Source organism: Cornus florida, unplaced genomic scaffold (assembly GCF_030987335.1).
Source record: "Cornus florida cultivar Cherokee Brave unplaced genomic scaffold, ASM3098733v1 CherokeeBrave_3.0.0_Hap2_Chr04, whole genome shotgun sequence".
Lineage (NCBI taxonomy): Eukaryota > Viridiplantae > Streptophyta > Magnoliopsida > Cornales > Cornaceae > Cornus > Cornus florida.
Genome location: NW_026775574.1, coordinates 96,563,050 through 96,583,346, shown reverse-complemented (window position 1 = coordinate 96,583,346; position 20,297 = coordinate 96,563,050). Strand labels below are relative to the sequence as shown.

The 20,297-nt window shown below is 38.0% G+C and overlaps 1 protein-coding gene across 3 annotated transcripts; it reads left to right on the top strand.

The window, feature by feature from the left end:
• Nucleotides 1-701: 701 nt before the first annotated feature.
• LOC132304075 (uncharacterized) lies at nt 702-19,220 on the top strand. 3 transcript variants are annotated; one of them, XM_059801595.1, is made up of 15 exons: nt 702-1,027; nt 3,326-5,184; nt 5,273-5,800; nt 6,917-7,299; nt 7,416-7,888; nt 8,213-8,265; nt 8,352-8,459; nt 8,536-10,346; nt 10,588-10,693; nt 11,284-11,464; nt 14,672-14,739; nt 14,853-14,965; nt 15,060-15,944; nt 18,609-18,693; nt 18,866-19,220. In XM_059801595.1, exons 2-15 carry the CDS (start codon nt 3,336-3,338, stop codon nt 18,880-18,882), a joined length of 6,660 nt encoding a protein of 2,219 aa, XP_059657578.1. In that variant the 5' UTR covers nt 702-1,027; nt 3,326-3,335; the 3' UTR covers nt 18,883-19,220. The 3 variants fall into 3 exon arrangements, with proteins under 3 accessions (XP_059657578.1, XP_059657577.1, XP_059657576.1); XM_059801594.1 differs by having other exon boundaries at nt 703-1,000; nt 18,609-18,705; XM_059801593.1 differs by having other exon boundaries at nt 703-1,027; nt 18,609-18,705.
• The last annotated feature ends 1,077 nt before the right edge of the window (nt 19,221-20,297 follow it).

Here is a 20,297-nt window from a genome sequence, read left to right as displayed (position 1 = left end):
TTGAATTTCTAATTCTTGCAGTGCAAAGAGAGAGAGAGAGAGAGAGAGGGCAAGTTCAGAGTTGAGAACGAGAATAGAGATGGAGGCGAGATTGGGGAGGTTGAAATGATTTGCCCTAATTTTTTTTTTCTTTTCTAGTGGCCAGGTATAGGATATTATATATATATATATATTAAAATATATAAAGGTATAATAGTTAATTTATTAAAATAATTTCCTTTCCTTTTTTTTCCCAAACATGATTATTATCCTTCCCTTTATTTTTCTTCATTAACCAACCAAATACGATAAAGGGTTAAAATTATTCTTCCCTTCCTTTTTCCTCATAACTAATGTTATCATCTCTCTTCAAACCTACCGTACCAAACATAGCCTTATTCACTTATCAAATCAGAAATAGTGATTTAATTACCCTCTATGATTTAGTATTTAAAGATCACCCATGTCAATTTAATATTGTAAATTTTTCCTAATAAAGATTTAAGTATTGTCAAAATTTATTATTCTTGGTCATGGTAACTTGGTATTTATTTATTTATTTTTTTTCTATGCCTAATAATAATATTAATTACAAACAAGTTGTAAATTCCCTTCTTTTATAACTGTCCGATCCTATTGTTCTCAAAACCCCACTTTTTCAAATTTAATCAGGACCGCACGTTTCTTCCCAAAGTACAAAAATGTGTTACACTGATCTGAAGAAACACACGCACTCTCTCTCTCTCTCTCTCTCTCTCGATACCATCTGTCAGTACCTCTCTCGTTGCATCTCCTCCTACCTTTTGTGTTCGACGATTCGCCGGAAAACTCGGCACCAATCAGTCGGAAATTTCAGATTTCGGTAGAATAATTTATTGGGCAACTTTGTGTTAACGTCAACAGCTGACTGAACTGGGGCTCAATTTGAAGTGTTTTCAAACCCTAGGTTATGAAGCCGCCGGTCACCGTACGATTGGGTTTCAGCTGACTAACGGTCGGATTCGTCCCCGGATGGAGGGAGGTAGCGTCTCTAGACTTACTTACTATGGTACTGTTCATTTCCTCTACGGATGCGCATTTATTTACAAGTATATTTTAGAAGGAGAGGGTGCAATAAGGGCTAAATTAAGGGGCTTTTTGTTAATTTGGATTGAAATGATGAACACCAGTTGAAAAAAGTTACCTTTTTGGCTAGAGATATTTTGGGTATGCCATAAGTTTGATGAAAATGGTTAAAAATATTAATTGGTTTTCTCAAAAAAAAAAAAAGAGAGAGAGGAAGAAGAAAAAATTCTATCTTTGCTAATAATATAAGATAAGTTGATGGAAATGATAAAAATGTTAATATATATTTTCCCCAGTTATGTTTGGAGGTTGTAGTTAAGGGTGTGTACTATTCTGATTGGTAGTCGAAATTAATGTCGAATCACACTGGTTTAAAGTTAACTGTGGAAGATGTGATACTGTTCTCTTTTTGGCACCTTGGAATTTGTTTGACTAATTTTGTATCAAATTTTCAACACATACTTATTCCACATTTTCTAATTTTACTATTCGAACTAATAGTTATACAATTTGATCTATCCTTGTGAAATTTAGTGATAACCCGCTCCATTCCTAGATTTAGTCAGTTGTTTTAACAATTAGATTAAGTATGGTATGTGGCGCTAATGTAACAACACATGCACCCAACTCAGCCCATAGGCTGCTATACCTCTATGGGGACTTGAGTCCTCAACCTCCCATATGGTAGGATAAGAAGATACCACTTGAGCTGAAAGCTTGGTAATTAACTTATGGGAAACTTCCTAGTCATTATAGGCCCTGTGAGTTTTTTTTTTGGTTGTCTTATATAGAGGTATTTATGAGGAATTAATGGTAGAAAATTGGAAACAGATTTGAATTCACAAACTCTTTGTCAACATAATTTGTTCCTTCTTTAGTTTATTGTTGTAGTTGTCAGTTGTCAAAGAAGAGAGAGACCCAGGGAAGAAGCTCTGCTTTCTAAGATCCATAGCTTTCTTCTCGATATGGTAGAGACCCACTAGGAAATTACACTGATAGTTTTTTTTATAGAGAGAGAGTACGGGGGGTCCGAGGACATGCAAAAAGCGATAAGAGATCTCGTCGCTCAAACTCTACATATTATCAACCACAGATAGCGCTCCGGTCGAGCAGCAACGATGGCCTTTGTTTTATTCTTATCCCACTTCAATGCCTCTCTCTCTAGTGGGTGGACCATGTGGTTTATTAATTGATGACCTAGGTGACGCATCGTATGAAAGGGGAGGCAAAACATGTTGAGGCCCATATCAATAACAATTAAATTAGCCCTTGGCCCAGACTCTGGAGATAAGTGTTATTGGAATTCCAACTTTAAAAAACCTTTTCTAGGATCAGAAGGAACCGCCCCCATTGATGGCAACAGAGAAGAATTTGCATTAAATTGGACAGGGCTTTGGCAAATGCAGAGTGGTTTAATTCTTTTCCCAATCCAGCCAGATTCAGTGAGCTTCCCTACATTCCCTCCTCGCACAGGTATTCCGTATGTGAGAAAGAGGCCCTCACGGTGTAGGGGCGGGGTGAATATTCCTTTCTAACTTTCTTTAGGTGACGGATATGTTGGTGGGACTGAAAAAGCCTCAAAACCAGATGCATCAACTTACTTGAATGGCTTGGGACGCTCTCCGCAGAATAAATTACCTGTTGATTTATGTATCTTTTCTTTACATGTATTACTTGATAATTGCGGGTATGTTGGAGCAATTGAACCATTCTAAAAAGTGACATCTTGTCTGATTACAAAACGGATATAACCTGTGACCCTTTTTATTCGTGTTTTTTGCTCAAGGATGGACAATCATTTGACATTTTCACCAACTTCTTTACATGGTATTGGACGAGGTTACTAGAAGTTGCATATAGAGTGTTGATATGCTTTGGATCCAATAGACCGTGGTTCGAGGAATGTGTTTTTCACGCTTTTGTAGTGCTGGCAGAAAATGGTGGAGTGAGCTTGAAGGACAAATATTTAATAATTAATAAGCAAATATTCAGCACATGTAACAGGGTTTAAATCTGAAGGCATATGAATTATTTTTTGTTTTGATGTGAATAGTCAGCATATAGAACAGGGCTTAAATATGAAGGCATATGAATTCTGTTTTGTTTTGATGTGATGTATTTGAAGTTCATATAGTTGCATATATTGTTTTTATTTCCTTGTAAAACGATATGTTAGTCAGTTTGGTACTCAGTCTCTATTATCTGTATAGAAGTCCTTCCCTCTCTCCCCTCTCCCTCCTTTATCCTTTTCCCACCAATTCGTTTTTTTACCCCTTTGTAGAAATAAACCGATGGATTATGATGACAATGACTCTCAAGGCCATAATCTTCATTTAGCTGGTGAAGGGAGCTCCAAATTCTCTCCTGTTCTGAGTCCTTACGCTCTTCCGAAGTTTGATTTTGATGACAGCCTCCAGGGACAACTAAGGTTTGACAGTTTGGTCGAAAACGAGGTTTTTCTTGGCATCCCGAGTCAAGAAGACAATCAGTGGATTGAGGATTTCTCTAGGGGTAGTAGTGGAATAGAGTTCAGTTCAAGTGTTCCAGAATCTTGTTCCATTTCGAGGCATAACAATGTTTGGTCTGAGGCAACATCCTCAGAATCTGTTGAAATGTTATTAAAATCTGTGGGGCAGGAGGAGATGGTCCTAGGAGAAACTGTCATTAAAGAGTCTGATGCTTCTGATGAATTGGGTAGCTTAACCAAGCAAATGGAGTCTAATTCGAAACAGGATGATAGAATGAAGGACGTTATAGATTCACACCCTGCACTACCACCAAGTCAGTTTCTTGAAAACTCTTCTAGGTTGGATGAGAGTACCGAAAGGACACACCCTCATGTTGAAGGAGCTTCACAAACACAAGTGGTTGAATTATCTTCCTATGGAAGTTCAAGTGAGTTGGAACCAAGCGCTGTTGATGAAAAGTGTGGTTTATGTGTGACTGAGAAGAATCTGGCAACTGATAGAAAATGTAATAATGCAAATGAAGCTGAAGCCGATACTTCAGTGAATGAATCTCTCGACAAGAAGATGGAAAAAGAACCCTCTGTTTCTGGGATGCAAATTTGTCAATCCTCTTCACAGGATAATGTTGCAAGTGTGGGGGAGTTGAACAATCAGGAAATCCAACATCAGCTTAGTTTTGAGAATGTCAATGGTTTATCAAATGACATTAGTAGGAGAGCGGATGAAGAACATGTTGTTAGTAAAGACGCGAATTTGGATGATTTAAATTTTAAGGGAAGTGCAGTTGAAACTGGTACATATAATCTACTGAGTCCTCTCAGTTCTGCTCCAAAGTCGGATTCTTTAGATGGACTTGCAATTGAATCTAATACCAATAATTTTGAAGAATCTTTTTTGCCACTAGAGAGGGATGGTGACATGCAGATAGCTGAAGAATGCAGTGAGGGTGCTTGTTCCATAGACCCTGCTCTGGGCAGCAAGCGTGGAGCTGTGGTTTTGTCTAAAAGCACAGAGATTAATCAGCAATGTAGGGGAGATATGCAAGGGGCACCTGTAGTTTTTCAAGGTGATGGTAATATCGAGGGACATGCTGTTGAGATGGGTTCTAACATGCAGATAACAGATGGGCAGAGCAGTTCTATTGAGAAGAAAGAGAATCTTTTGGAAAGTGATCACCAATTGTTTTGTGAGGCTTCAGTTAATAATTCCGAGGCATCTTTGTTGTCTGGGGTACATTATGAATGTTCTAATGGTCAAGGTGATGGAAGCAGCAATGATCACGTGGGAGATCCTTCTAATTTAATGGTAGTTTGCTCTTCAAATGAGTTACTTTTGGAAAAAAATCCAATTGAAGATTTAGAAGTTGTTAACGATCCTTCTGCAATCCACAAAAAGGACTTAAATGCTGAACATAATGTTTCGCCTCCCATGCTAGCTGGTTCTGTGCAAATATGCGAAAGAGATTTGATCACCAAACAGGGTGGTGACGTTCACCATGCTGAAGATGTCTCTCTCAATGAAAAAGGAAATGAAAAGTTGTCTATTGATGCACGTGATTTGGATTGTGAGACTGTTGGATCTCTTAGACTGGATAGTCTAGGTGAAGGTATTAAAGAAAATGACATGATAGTGCATAAATCGGAGCATGATCCTACTGCCATGAATGAACTGGGTATATTATGTAATAATTAATTCTGAATTTTGGAATAGGGAATCCACGAAGTATACTGATGTTAATGCACTTCATTTTCTTTTTGCAGCAATGAATGTTGCTTTGGAAAATACAAACTTAGCATCACATACGAAATTGGATAATGTTTCCTTGCCATCTGTAAATGGTGCTGCTGCCGATGGAGTTACTAGTCACGGTGACGAGCAGAAGTTACCCTCACCTGTAGTTGGGTTTATGCACTTGGATGGAAGTGAAGAAACCAAAGTTCAAGTTTCAAAGGAAGCAAATTTATTGACCCTGAAGAAGTGTTCAAATGGGGCAAATGAGCTAGGTCCTGTTTCTGGACTTGAAACAGGGTCTAGTGATTCTGCCAACCAATTGCTGCAGGTAACGGTTGATCAGTCATTGTCAATGGTGGAGTCTCATGATACAGCAAGCCGGAATGAACATGCAGAGGCAGGAAATCTTATTCAAGAGGGCTCTAGGAAGTTGAAAGACAACCCTGTTCTTTGTGATTCATTTGTAAAAGAGTATGGTAATGAAGCTGTAGTTCCTGAAAATCATGGAAAAACAACAAGAGGGGAAAATCATGATGCAGTGACCTCGGGGATTGCAGGTAATCTATTCTCTCATTTCTTTCTTTATTTATTTTTTCCTTCCCACTCTCAATGATATGAAATTAACCCATGGGGTTCGCTTGCATCTTTTTTTTTGCCATCTTGTTTTTGCTGTTATTAATTTTTTTGGCAGTAGTATATGAAAAATTCCATTATAATATGAATTATCATGGGATAAATTATCCAATATCTTCCTATCATTAAGTAGTGGCCAACAGCCATAGCTGTCCTAGCAATGCGTACCATTGTAGTCCTATTATTTAAAGAGAGGGTTGGGGTTCTGGTTCCCCCCCCCACCCCCTCTTAAAACAAGATACGAATTTCCCTGTTGAAGAAAGGAGAAAAAGATTACAATGACGAATGACGACTGGGGTTTCAGTTTTTAGTGTTAGTAATTTTTTTTTTTGAATAAAGGGGTAATGCTCAACTCATATGTCTTATATTCAAATTCCTTGAACGAGAAGAACATGTTGGAGTTGTTTGGCAGTTGGTTTCGTTGCCTTCAGCAGGTAAATTTTGTCAGAACACTGGCTTTTGATCTCAAATTTCATCTATTTTTTTCATAATTAAAAGCCCGGTATTTCCTCAAATCCTTTCTCAAGTTCTTTGTTTCGCCATTTACCTAATTGTTCACAACCAATTTTCATTGGTTAGTTTATGCATATGCATGTGTTTGGTTTTGAGTGCTTCACATCATTCCATTCCTGATTCCATTTTAAATGGCAAAAAGGACAAAAGAGAGTGAAAAACGGATATAATTATTGGAAAAGAAATAACAGCAATAGTATTCGTACCTGCAACCTTTTAAACTCCCATATTCATAGTATCTTGTATCTCTTTGAATAGTTTCATGATGGAAATTTTAGGGTTTTTCTTGGATTGGATGCAAACTTCGAGCCTAGTTTGTCAAAAATTTACATCACGACAGTGTTAATGATTTTCTCCAATGTTTGGTGGGAAAAAAGAAACCACTATATTAGTAGGCCAAGATGTCCACTATATTAGTAGGCCAAGATGTCTATATATAAAGGTTATCAATGTGCATGTTCTTCATTCATCGTTTAGTTTTTTTCCTGTGAGTGTTTCTTTTCTGATGGCTGTATTGGATTTTGCAGTCGATGTATCAAAGGATCATCAAGGCCTTCTGTCTGAATGCGATGCTGATTGTGCGCTTGAAGGTGGAGGCAGTTCTGCAGATTCTGATAAACCCAATCCTGGTTCACCCATTGTCATTAGTTGCACTGAGCTTTCTAAAAGTGAAAAAGACTTGCAAGAGGGAGTTAAGGGGTCCCTGGGTTCAATTGTTCCACCTTCTGAAGTCACTGATGAAATTGCCAACAAAGTTCAGTCATCTTCCCCGAACCAAAGGGGAAGTGATGCCACCAAAGATGAGAGCAGCTTCAGTTTTGAAGTCGGTCCATTGACAGGTCTGTCTGAAAGAGAAACTGGCAAGGGTTTGCAATCATTTTCTAGTGCTCCTCCTTGCAAAATATCCACGGTAATCTCTCTTTTTGTTAATACTTAAATCATGCTTTCTAGCAACTCATTTTAATACATTACATTTTCTCATTCTTGAGTTTCTCTAATGATTGTTGTCTTGGATTTTCACTGAAGGTTGTGGAAGGAACATCAACCTCTGGCGTGGGGCAAATGGATCCTGTGATTGTGCCAGAAATTTCTCATGGTAGTAAAGCACCTAATGGAGAGAATTCCCGTAGGCGTTCCAAAGGCACCCTTGAGCGTAAAACAAGGCGAGTCTCTGGTAAGCCAACAGGGAAAGAAAATACTAAAAAGGGAAACCTTGTGAAGGAATCGACCCTTGCGAAACAGCCAGAAAGAGGGGATAAATCATATATTGTGTCCTTGAGTCCCTCTGGGACTGGTCAACTTGTGCAATTTGAAGGGTTGAAGCCTTATGGAAATGTTGAAAACAGTGGTACAAGACAATGTGGTGTCATTTCCATTCCTGCATCTAATATGCTGGATTTAAACTCTTCAACTCTGTCGTCTGCATTATTTCAACAACCTTTCACGGATTTGCAACAAGTGCAGTTGCGGGCACAGATCTTTGTTTATGGATCTCTGATGTGAGTCGTGTTATTTATTGTCTATATACATACACATTGTGGCATAAAAAAATAAAAAGAAGAGAAAAACTCACAAAGAACCTGTCAGTTTAGCCATTATTATTGGTTGAGTGCTGCAAGCTCTGGCATGATATATGAATAATAGTTAAGTGATGGCTAATGAAGAAAATTATTTTGTCAAAAATGTCTATTGTGATATTTATGGTGTTTTTTTTCTGTTTGTATGAATAGAATTTGGCCCCGAGTTTTGAGTTTTCTCGTTTTTCATGCATCTGTCATGTGGAATTTACATCAAATCGTGCTTGAAAATTGTTGTTGTTGCAGACAAGGAACAGTACCTGATGAGGCTTGTATGGTTTCAGCCTTCGGGACATCCGGTCAGTTCAATAACCCTATACCTGCATTATCTGTTGAGTCACATTTACAGATATATGGTCGGTTGATTGACATTTTATGTTTATAGATGGTGGGAGGAATGTCTGGGAACCTGCTTGGCGCGCTTGTATGGAAAGTATCCAGGGTCAGAAATCCCATCCCAGCAATTCTGATACCCCTAATCAATCACGTTCAGGTATCTTAGGATTTTAGCCATATGATTTCTGTATAGATTGGTTAATTTCTCATTGCATCGAAATTGGGAAATGCAGGTGCCAAAGCTTCAGATCAAGCAATTAAAAAAGGTGCATCCCAGAACAAAGTGCTTTCTTCACCTGGCGGCAGAGCATGCAGCAAGGGTGCGCCTTCACCGGTTGTTAATTCTATGATACCCCCTTCATCACCACTTTGGAATACATCTAACAGTTTGCAGTCCAGTGGTGTTGCGAAGGGCACACTTCTTGATTATCAAACACTTTCTCCGTTGCATCCTTATCATACTCCACCTACGCATAATTTTGTTGGACATAACACTTCTTGGCTATCTCAGTCCCCTTTTCCTGGTTCCTGGGTTGCTTCTCCACAAACTTCTGCATTTGATGGCAGTGCTCGTTTTTCTTTGTTGCCCATTACAGAAGCCGTAAAATTGAACCCTGTCAAAGAATCATCTTTGTCTATTTCTTCCAGCACAAAGCATGCATCGTCTAGTCCTGTGGTTCTCAGCGGGGGTCCAAGTGTCTTTGCAGGGGCTTCTTCCCTGCTTGACCCAAAGAAGGTGATGGTATCACCTGGCCAGCATTCTGCTGATCCAAAGTCTAGAAAGCGGAAAAAGGTTCCTGTTTCTGAGGATCTTGGTCACGCATCTTTGCTTGCTCAAACGCAGACAGAATCATTATCCACTCCTGTGGTTAGTAGTCATTTGTCCACATCAGTTGCCGTTACAACTGCTTTCCCTGTGTCTAAGAGCAATGCTAGTAAATTTGTTTCAAATGTAAAGCCTACATCTTCCACTGACCAACTGAAACTAGGGGATCAGAATGCAGAGCAGAAGGTTACAATTTCGGAGGGCACTTTTAAAAATGTTGAATTGGCTAAGCTAGAAGCAGAGGAGGCTGCTACTCTTGCTGCTGCTGCAGTTAGTCACAGCCAAGGTGTATGGAATCAGTTGAATATGCATAAGAATTCTAGAATGATTTCAGATGTTGAAGCTAAGCTAACTTCTGCAGCTGTTGCAGTAGCAGCAGCTGCTGCTGTTGCCAAGGCAGCAGCTGCAGCTGCTAAGGTTGCATCAAATGCTGCATTGCAAGCAAAACTTATGGCTGAGGGTGCATTGGCTAGTGGAACTGGCAATACGGTAATATCTCGTTATAATACCATTAACAATTTTGGGAAGGCTACTCCATCATCCATATTGAAGGGAGAGGGAGGGGATGGGAGCGACTATTCTAGTTCAATCATAGTTGCTGCGAGGGAAGCTTCTAGGGGGAAGCTCGAAGCTGCTTCAGCTGCCTCAAAGCACGCCGAAAATTTGGATGCCATAGTAAAAGCTGCAGAGCTGGCAGCAGAAGCAGTATCTCAAGCAGGGAAAATTGTTTCTATGGGTGATCCTTTACCTCTCAGAGAGTTAGTAGATGCTGGTCCAGAGGGCTACTGGAAAGTTCCCTTGGTACCTTCTGAACATGGTGTAAAATCAAACAAAGTGAGTAAAGACCGTTATAACATGGACGGTATTGATTCTGTTGAAGAAGGCATTAATGTTTCTGCTAAACAAGCCAAGGAGGGACTATTGGATGAGAGTCCAACCACTGACCATGGTCTGCCTCCTCTTTCAAGAGAGATCTCCAGAGAGTTGGTGAAGGACCACACAGGAGAGGTTGATGGCATCTCAGGGTCCATTACAAACAATGAAAAGAATTTAAGAGGGAGAAAAGGTCGTAGAGCTTCTGACTTGGCCAAAACCATAGGGGTGGTTCCAGAATCTGAGATTGGATCAAGATCTACTTCTGTCATAATTCAGGACGAGAATGAAAAAGCGCCAGGGAATTTGGCAGAAAACGGCATCAAGGAGGGTTCCCTTGTTGAGGTTTGTGAGTTGCAAGTGATTAGATTTATCAATTGCTTGACCTGCAAATTTAAAATTCTGGAGAATCTTATATAAGTTCTTTCAACTTGCTATGACACTTCCGATTATTCTTTCTGAGTTATGATCTGAGGCATATTTGAGGATTTTGCATGCACATTTTCTTCTTAGCAATTCATGTTGATATACTGTGTCTATTCTTCGTTATTTACGTCTGTATTAACTTGCTCATTTCATGCTTTAGGTTTTCAAAGATGGTGATTTTAAAGCAGCCTGGTTCACCGCCAATTTATTGAGTTTAAAGGATGGAAAAGCTCTTGTCGGTTACACTGAACTCCAGTCAGATGGAGGTAAGCTGTAGCAGTGTATGTCTATAGGATTTGTTAGGGAACTGTTGAATGTGGATGCAAGTAAACATGTGATGCAGAATCTTGGATGAAGATAGTGTGAAAACATAACACATTAGCCTAACGTGAAAAATAGAATCAGTTGTACGAGGGCCACTTTGCATATCGTGATGTTTTTGAGGGATAACGCGGCACATTTGTGCTCTATCCTGTGGAACAAGATACTTTTTCATCTTCATCTCATACAATGAAAAGCTGACTGAATTTTATATCATGCTTTTCTCTTTGGGTGTTGTGGTTGTTATTCTCGTGCATAAAGGTCCAGACTACAGCTGTGAAACATGGTAATAAGGATTTCTAGAGTGGGGGGACAGTCAAGTAATTGAGTACTACTAATACTGCAGAGCTTCCCTAGATAGTGTCATGTGCTTGCTGGTTTTCTTATTCTTCTCATTCAAGTATAGTTGAACAATGATTTTCTTTGTACCCATGTTGTTTTACATTTATGTTTCATGTGTGCCTTATTCAACAATATCACAGGAATGGTTGCCCATGTAGATCTAGTTTAATTCTCTCTTTATATTCGTGTTCAGGTTCAGGGCATTTGCAGGAATGGGTAGCAATTGAAGGTGAAGACAACAAGGCACCAAGAATACGTACTGCCCATCCTATGACTACTATGCGGTTTGAAGGAATGAGGAAGAGACGCAGAGCAGCTATGGGTGATTATGCTTGGTCTGTTGGTGATAGGGCTGATGCATGGGTGCAAGATTGGTAAGCATGTCATTTTCTCACAGCATATTTGCCTGATTATTTGGGTTATGTAATGTCTTCTTGATATTCTCTTATCCATGATAAATTTATGTGGTTACAAGACTTCTTGTTTAATGGTTAAAAATCAGAGCACAGGCATAAACAGTAATAATCTGCAAATCCTGCAACTGGTTGAACTAAGGCGATAGGATTAATCAATTTAGTTTTGTATTCTGTAAAGTTGATAAGCCAGTTTATTGTTATGAACTTGAGAAAATGTCAAATAACTTTTTCTTCATAAATGTTATGATGCTCGATGGTTTCTAATTTTCTCCTATACTTTTAACCTAATATATCCCCCTGCATTATATGGATTATCTTTGTATGGTAACCTTGCCTATCAAGTTGTTATGTGTCTATATTCTATGAGCCAAAATAACAATAGTTTTTTTTTTTTTTTTACCTTCTCTCTACAAGTGCTTGTATCATTTTCATTTGCCTATGTTGATTCTGACGTGGCCCAAATATGTTCATTTTATGCTTGTTTAAAACAATTAAACCTTAAAGTCGAAAAATTTAAGTATGATTAGTGTAACCGTCACATTTTTCACTGAACATTCTCAAGATTCATTTTGGTTTCACATTGCCTTTATGCTATCTAATGCAACCTCCTTTTCTGCGTTTGGATCGGATAAGCTTGAAATATTAGGCTCGGCACAGATGGAGTTTGGAGTTACCAGACTAATTTTTTGGTATGTCTTCATGTTGAAGATCATCTCTTTTCTAGTCTCAGACTGCAGGATCTGGTATGTCCAGGCTAGTTCATGAGCACCTTCACTGCTTAGCCATGTGATTGTGCACATGGATCTGGGAGCGGACATACCACCATTTGTTAGACAATCATGTTGTTCTAAGGCGACGTCGACACTTGTCCTTAAGACACTACTCGAATCAAACGCTTATAAAAACATCCGAGTACATGACTCACATCACATCACCTAATCATCCTCAAGCTTACAATTCACGACACACCCCTAGCCATCACCGAAAGTATTAGACACCAGAAACTTACAATCTCTATTCGGCAACTCATACCTCACACATCACTGGTCAAGAAGCACTACAAAAACCCAAAGACTTCACCTCCCTCCGTGGAAGTGAGTTGACCCCTCCAACCAGGACTTCTACCGTTGAACTCTAACAGCACAACAAACCACACACGAGTCCGTCCGTCCACGGACGCACGCAACTCTTACATGAAGGACAAGACATACAACAATTGACGTCCTTGCCAAGATTAGAACAAATAGAAAGAGTAGCGACCCTGTTCTCACTAGAGACTGATAACTCGTACCTGAATGCACCAGATACTTTGTCACACTTCGCTCACCACTCTTCTAACCATGGACACCTAATCTCACCTGAGGTGAACTAATTCCTCACACACAAGGTGAAGAACCAACTGAACACGGAACTACAAACTCAATTCTAGGCAAACTTGCCACTAATAGACCATCACACCCTATCAACACAGAAACCTCGCAAACGATACCCCGCAACACCCATGCTAACTAAGACCAATCAAATAAGAGCACCAACGCTCACGATACACTAACACTATAAACAATCACAGCCATTTGGACACCGCGTCCTGTTTAACCTAGAATCAGTCACTCCCAAATGACAACCTCTAAACCATAAAAGACACTCTACCACCAATTCAATCTTTTCCTCCCCAGACGATACTGCCTCAATCCCCGTGCACACAAGACCCGTGACCTCCACCACAACAACCCACTAACTCGTGAAAAGAAAAAGTGCTTAACCGGCTACATTGTCCTTACTGAATCTATTGACTAAACCGTCCACAATCGCCTCAACTAGTGCACAGTCCCATCACCTATCTGACAACACACAACAAACAACTCGTAAGCTCAAACCCACCCTTGGATCATATCTTAAACCATTCCGCTCATCACTACTAAACACCACACCCATAGATATTTAAATTCACAGTTCTGCTTGGACAAACTTAAAAATTGGTCAAGAACAACAGTATTGTTATTAATATTTTTTGCCGGTTGCTTTGTTTATTACTTTGATGAAACTGTTATTTATCTGATTAAATTAATCTAGTTATTGGAATAAGTCTAGATGTTGATAGCCATCAACATGTAGTTGTTTTGATGCAGACACAACAAAGTTAAAGATGAATGCAGTAAAATCTAAATTTGATGTGGGAATAGAGCTTAATCACAAATCTCATCTTTAATAGGATCATCTCACCTAGGTAGGTTATAGGTTATTAAAGACATAAGGGTTAGAAATCATGTGCTATATAAAAATTAATATCTGGAGATATAATATAGAGATTGTTTTTAGGGTCATTTTATTTTTAAAACTTTTTTGACATGGAAGAACTTGAGTCTTTTTTGTAAAAGTAAGATATAGTTTTGCTTTGACATGATTTATTGTGGCTTTATAGTAAATTTTGAGTCATTTTTACATCATACCTCACTCTATTATTTTGAAAAGAAGGAAATGGTCCAAAATTTAACCCATAAAGAAATAACCAACTTTAGCAAACCTAGATTATGTATTAAGAAAGATTTTTGTAGATATAATCATATATACCATAAATAGGAGAGATATCAGTTTATTTTGAAACATTGAAAGAATTGCTCCTCCTTTGTTGCAACATAAGCATTGGTTCTCTACTACTTCTCTCTCACACACACACACACACACGGCCCACTAAATCTGATTGAATTTATTTGAACTCTCTGAAATTCAATATTATGAAGTGATTATCAAAATATATATATATTATGAAGTGATTTGAAGTGATTAGTTATTTGTGCATCTTATTTCATTTTCCTGTTCATAAGTCTGATTCCATGAAAATTATTCTGTTTCCATGGACCATACAATCACAACCTTGGAAGGGTTTCTTTTGTTATAGACTTGTAGTTATCATCTTTGATACATATCATATTATTCTGTTTTGGTAAAATAATACTACGCAGAGATTCTGAATAATCCATGTACTTTTGGTATCGAATGTGGAGTTGACGGCCTGTATCTTTGATGCCTTTGGTGTTTTTTGAGCATGAAACTAGTTTTCTTTATTTGAAGTGCCACAAAAGAGTTTGTTCCTGAGCTAGGGTACATAATAACCAGCCGCGTGCTACTGTATCTTATCTCATTTATGCTAATATTGTATTTTAGCTGGCGAGAGGGAGTTGTCACTGAAAAGGACATAAATGATGAAACTGCATTATCTGTCCGTTTTCCAGGTATTTTCAATCGATCATCTTGGTTAAATCACTCTTCCAATTGTCATATCGTGACGTTGGTAGTTTTGAGAGTTGACTGTTTAGAACTGATTTTTTCTTGGTTGTCTTTGCAGCTGAAGGAGAGACATCGGTTGTTAGAGCATGGAATCTGCGTCCAACTCTTATTTGGAAGGATGGGAAGTGGATTGAATGGTCCACTTCAAGAGAAAAGGACAGTTCTTTTCAGGTGTTTTGTCTACATGTGTATTTGCTTCATGATTATTTGTTTTAAACTTTAAGTTGCTTGTTTATATTTACTTGGTTCTATTTCTGGTTTTCAGGGTGATATGCCACAGCAAAAGCGATTAAAGATGGGCAGTCCTGCAATACAGGGCAAAGATAATGATAAAATGTCAAAAAATATTGATCTTGTGGATTCTAGGAGAGCGGAACAGTCACATTTACTGCCCTTAACCGAGAATGAAAAGATATTTAATTTTGGTAATCATAGCAGAGACGAGAACAAGCCTGATGTACTTAGAACATTAAGGTCTGGTCTGCAGAAAGAAGGCTCAAAAGTGATTTTCGGTGTCCCGAAGCCTGGAAAGAAAAGGAAATTTATGGATGTAAGCAAACACTATGATACAGAAAGGAGCAGTAACAATGATGAATCAAATGATTCGGTTAAATTTGGAAAATGCTTGATGCCTCAAGTTTCTGATTCCCATGGATGGAAAAAGGATTCTAAAATTGATTTCAAGGAAAAACAGGAAGCTGAATCCAAGCCTAAGGTGGTTAAGTCTAGGAAACCGCCTAGTGTTCCAGGCAGAACTTCATCTCAAAAGGATAAGTTTATGACATCTGCCCGAAGTGATGGCACCATGACAGATCATGTAATGAAAGATTCTAATAGCAATGATGAACATGAATCAGGGCAGAGGAACTTGAGGGGATTCAGATCATTTTCCAACTCCGAGGAAGCCGATGCGGAAGAAGGCCAAACTTTATTTTCTTCACTGGCTCTTCCATCAGACGTTTCATCTAAGAAATTACCGGCATCAAATGCAAAATCTGAACGTCTGAATAAAGGAAAACTTGCAGCCTCTGGTGGAAAGTTCGGTAAAAGCGAAGTGAAGGACAAGGTCTATAATGGTAACATGGGAAAAACAATTCCCGAAGTTGTGGAGCCCCGTAGAACAACTCGCAGAATTCAGCCTACATCAAGGGTAAGTCCTACAATCTCTTTAATATTAAGTGATTAAGTTCATATTTGTAATGACATGTCTGCTTAATATCTTTTACTATATTTTATTGCATGACTCGACTCCATCAATTGTAGTTATTATTTTTCTTATCATTCATCGAATCTGGTATTTTGTCTCTCGCATCACACTTCATTGAATCTGGTCCTTTGTCTCTTGCATCCAATCGGTGCAGCCCCCAAATCCCCACACCCCACCCCCAGATGTATGTGTACGCTTGTGCATGTATATTCCTTTGCTTCCCAATGATATGGCATATAAATGTTAAAAGTGTGAATTAACTCAGGAGTTATTCATACTCCCAAAAAAGTCCAATAAAAACATCTTCTGATTCCTAGTGTAACGAATATTGTATGTTTTTCACCTCATCCTTGGTTGCGAACTGATGCCCATCAGTTCTTTGATATTATTAATAGGGCTGCAACCTCGGTGGGTTCAACTCAGACCAACTCGAACCCAACCCAAATTTCGTTCTGGCTGGTCAGCCTTCTTCTATATTGGGCCTGGGATGAAAATTTTAACTGGACCCAAATTGCTTTGGCCAGAGGCCTTGGCATTAACCTACCTGAATCCAACCTTATATATGCAAATATAAATATGAATTTTAAAATATATGTGTGTATATATGTCTATATATGTGTGTGTATATGTCTATGAAGGATATAATCTAATTATCTTGTTTATATATCTCCTCAACCACAGGATTGCTTTTCAAAGTAATTTTAATAACAAACGATAGCCTTTGACGTGGGATAAATATAAGGCTTAAATACATGGGATGAAACCATATTCCCCAATCTCTATCAAGCACAGTGCAGCATCCTTGGAATTCTGCTGATTGATCTATTATTTCATATTTCTTTGACCCCTCAATTTCTCAAAGTTACATGTTCCCAAATTAGAACTAAAAGTGAATAACAGTTATATGTTGTTGAATTTGATAATTTTATTATGTTCCCTAACCTGACTGAGACCAAGCTTTATATAGGATGTAGTTGATCTCGCGTGAGGGGCTGAACTCCTACAGCTGAAGGTTGGATTTAGTTGGGTGTGGGCAGAACCTGCCAGAGCTCAGGCAGGGCCTAGCTTGAACAAACATGTTCAACTTGCACTCTTATTATTGATGAGAAAACTTTTGTCTTGCTTCCATTGTGTCTTTACAGCAATAGCTCTATATAGGATATTTATTTCTAAGAATTTACCAGTTATCTGTACAAGTCCCATGTCCAACCTTCCTGCCATGAACCTAAATTCGGATTAGGATACCCCAGTTTCATGCATCTTGGAGCCACGTAAGTTTCATACTGTGATTGGTGGTAGATTCCATAACAATGATTGCAGTTTTGAAGAAGTCTACTTAATAGTTGGTTTGGTGGGAGGGAAGAAGGAAGGTGGGAGGAAGTAAAAAGTGGAGTGATTGGATGGAAAGAGTAGGAAGGGAAAGAAGAGAATGGAATAAAGGTTGTACCTTCCTTCTTGGCCCACTGCCATATTTTTTCTACTTGAAGGTTGAAGGAAAGGATGAGGGAAAGGAAGGAGCCCGTTTTTGTTAGTTTTACCTTTCTTTTACGTTTTTGCCCTTGAAATAACACTATTCCTTTAATATGTAAGAATACGAGTGCAACACTCCTTTCCTATCTGCTCAGTTAAACAAAAAGCAGAGAAGGGTAGTTTTTTCATGGCTAGCATGGTTGTCAGGATTGGGATCCTATGTTGGATCGAAGTGGGGGTCTATAGGATCAAATTTTAAGATCCTACAAAACGATAAATAAAAAAAGTACTAGATTTTAAGTTAAAGTAACATAGAATAAGCCTAGAACAAATATAAGAAACATACGGAATAAGCCTAAAGAAAAGGTACATAGAAATCCACAACTAACATAAGAATTGACAAATTGTGCATTCAGGTACAAGTTTACCTAAGCATATTTGAGAATGTAGCTCAAACAATGGAGCCCTCACACCAACTATGCAATTGAAAAGATCTCACCAGTAAGATCCTCCCCTCAGTAAATAATCAGAAACCAAGGTAAAGAAATCTGAAGAATTTAGTGACATATAGGAGTCGGATGAAGCTAAATGTGACTGAACATGGTCAAACTTATTCAAGGTTAACACTTGCAAATGCCCAGAAACTAAATTTGACTTGTATACAATACTGTTTCTCAAAATGATATAGAATGAGAAAATATAAAAAGAAGTTTCGAAGTTTCTTACATACACTTGTATTTTGTTGTCCCTTGTTTTCCCTGGAAATTGCTAACTAGATATGAAAATTGAAAACCTTGCATTTTCCTTTCCTTTGCTAAATTCACAAACCAAACCTAAAATGAGGAGATTGACATTATGCAGACTGTTTGTAATCACGCCCCATCTTTTTGTTTGATTGTCTGAGAGGATGGTGTACCTTGATTATATCCTTGTTCCTGATACTGAACTTCGTCGCACATCTCAGTGATTTTCTAAATTCTACAATACACTGTTAATTATAGTGTATAGGTGAGTCACTGATATGACCTACCAATTTTGGCGGTTGACAAACAATTGTTGTGATGATATACACAAACAACTTAAGTCTTATCGCAACTGTTTGGAGTAAAATGGAGTGATTGATTTTGTTGCTTACAGCTATTGGAAGGATTACAAAGTTCACTGATCATCTCAAAGATTCCTACTACTTCACATGACAAAAACCACAAAAGCACAAAGAAAGGTACTTCAAGAGGTAAATATTCAAGTTCTGGTTTTTGTTTCGAGATTTTCTTGATGAAATAGCAATAATGCTATATTGGAGCTGGCCTCTATTATTCGTGCACACGGTTCAAAGTGGCTATTTGTTTTGAGGGAGTGATTGTAAAACTGACTTCATACTTTGTGTGTAACAGGGAATAACCATGGTTGAGAGGATCTTTGACAATGATGAGATCTAGTCCAAAGAAATTTGGTGGCTACCATGTGATTGAAACACCCGGCTTAGGGTTTGTGTATATTAAAAATAGTGGAGAATACTAGGGTTTTGAATCTCTCTCGTCCCAAGCTTCCGCTGTAAAATTTAGTTAGTAGATGTTAATATCGATTTTTAGTTTTCTTACACAATTATGAGATGATCTTCCTAGGTTCATGATTATAGGTTGTAGAAGGAATTCTCAATGTAGTTTATTTAGGAACAGCTTCTCAAAAGAACCATTATAACAAAACATTTCGCACCTTCAATTGATCATATTCACATCTTTTGGAATATATTCTTTTTCTGCGATGTGGGTTTGGCCTTAGCTGAAGAAAACTTATTAAAGGTGTAGTTTACTAAGTGAAGCAACCCTGTTTGGTGATTCTTTTACCAATGAAACATTTTTAAGAGTAATGTTATCAAGAGCCATGAGAAGGCTATTAAATGATTCATTGGACTTTTCACAAATTTCGGGGGAAAAAACTCTTTATCCAATTTATAAATACACAGAGCTCGTGATTATGTATCATGGGAGGACTTTCTTTGTATCCTTATTTTATTTTTAAATGATAAATTTATTAATTGTCAAATAAATTTAAAGTTTGCATGAAATGTTATCGTATGAGATAGAGTCAAATGTAGCAGAAGGGAGAGAGTTTGAAAGTGGCAAATATTAATTCATAGTCAGACGGAGTAGAAGAATTTCAAGTCACATGAAATGAGAAGGGGGGCAAAATTTAAGTAACAGTCACACGGAATGGAAGAATTTCAAATCACATGAAATGAGAAAGGGGGAGAGAGATTAATGAGAACAATCTTGTAACTTAGGTATTAGAAATCTCTTCAAATCTATAAGATGGTTTCCAATTACAATTGTTTTTAAAATATAGTAATGGCATTTTAAAATTAAAATATCGTCATTATTAAATACATCCTAGCATAGACTAGAGTGACCATAAAGTTTTTTCAACCATTTCCATCTTTTGATCCAAAAGTCTTAAGAAAAAAGAAAAATGGAGCACGTGTAGGATTTTGCATAAGAAGTTAGTAGAGGCCATTTTCAAGTCTTCAACAAGAGTCTAAATCTAAATCTTCGCTTTTATGAAATGTGTAATCCAACACTTGTAATAGATGCATAATGGTTGAAAACTATAGACTAACTTAAAAGTATTCCAAATCATTATAGCCAATTTTAGCCAACTGTATTGAAGTGGACCCATGAACTTGTTGAGGACCTCATCAGATGTTGATTTATAGATGTTCCTGGACTTTCGTATGAACTCAGACAAAGAGGCAATGTCTATGACAATTTCACATTAGGCAGTACAGTACAATAGAAGTCCATAATCAAGGGGCCTTTACAGGCCACG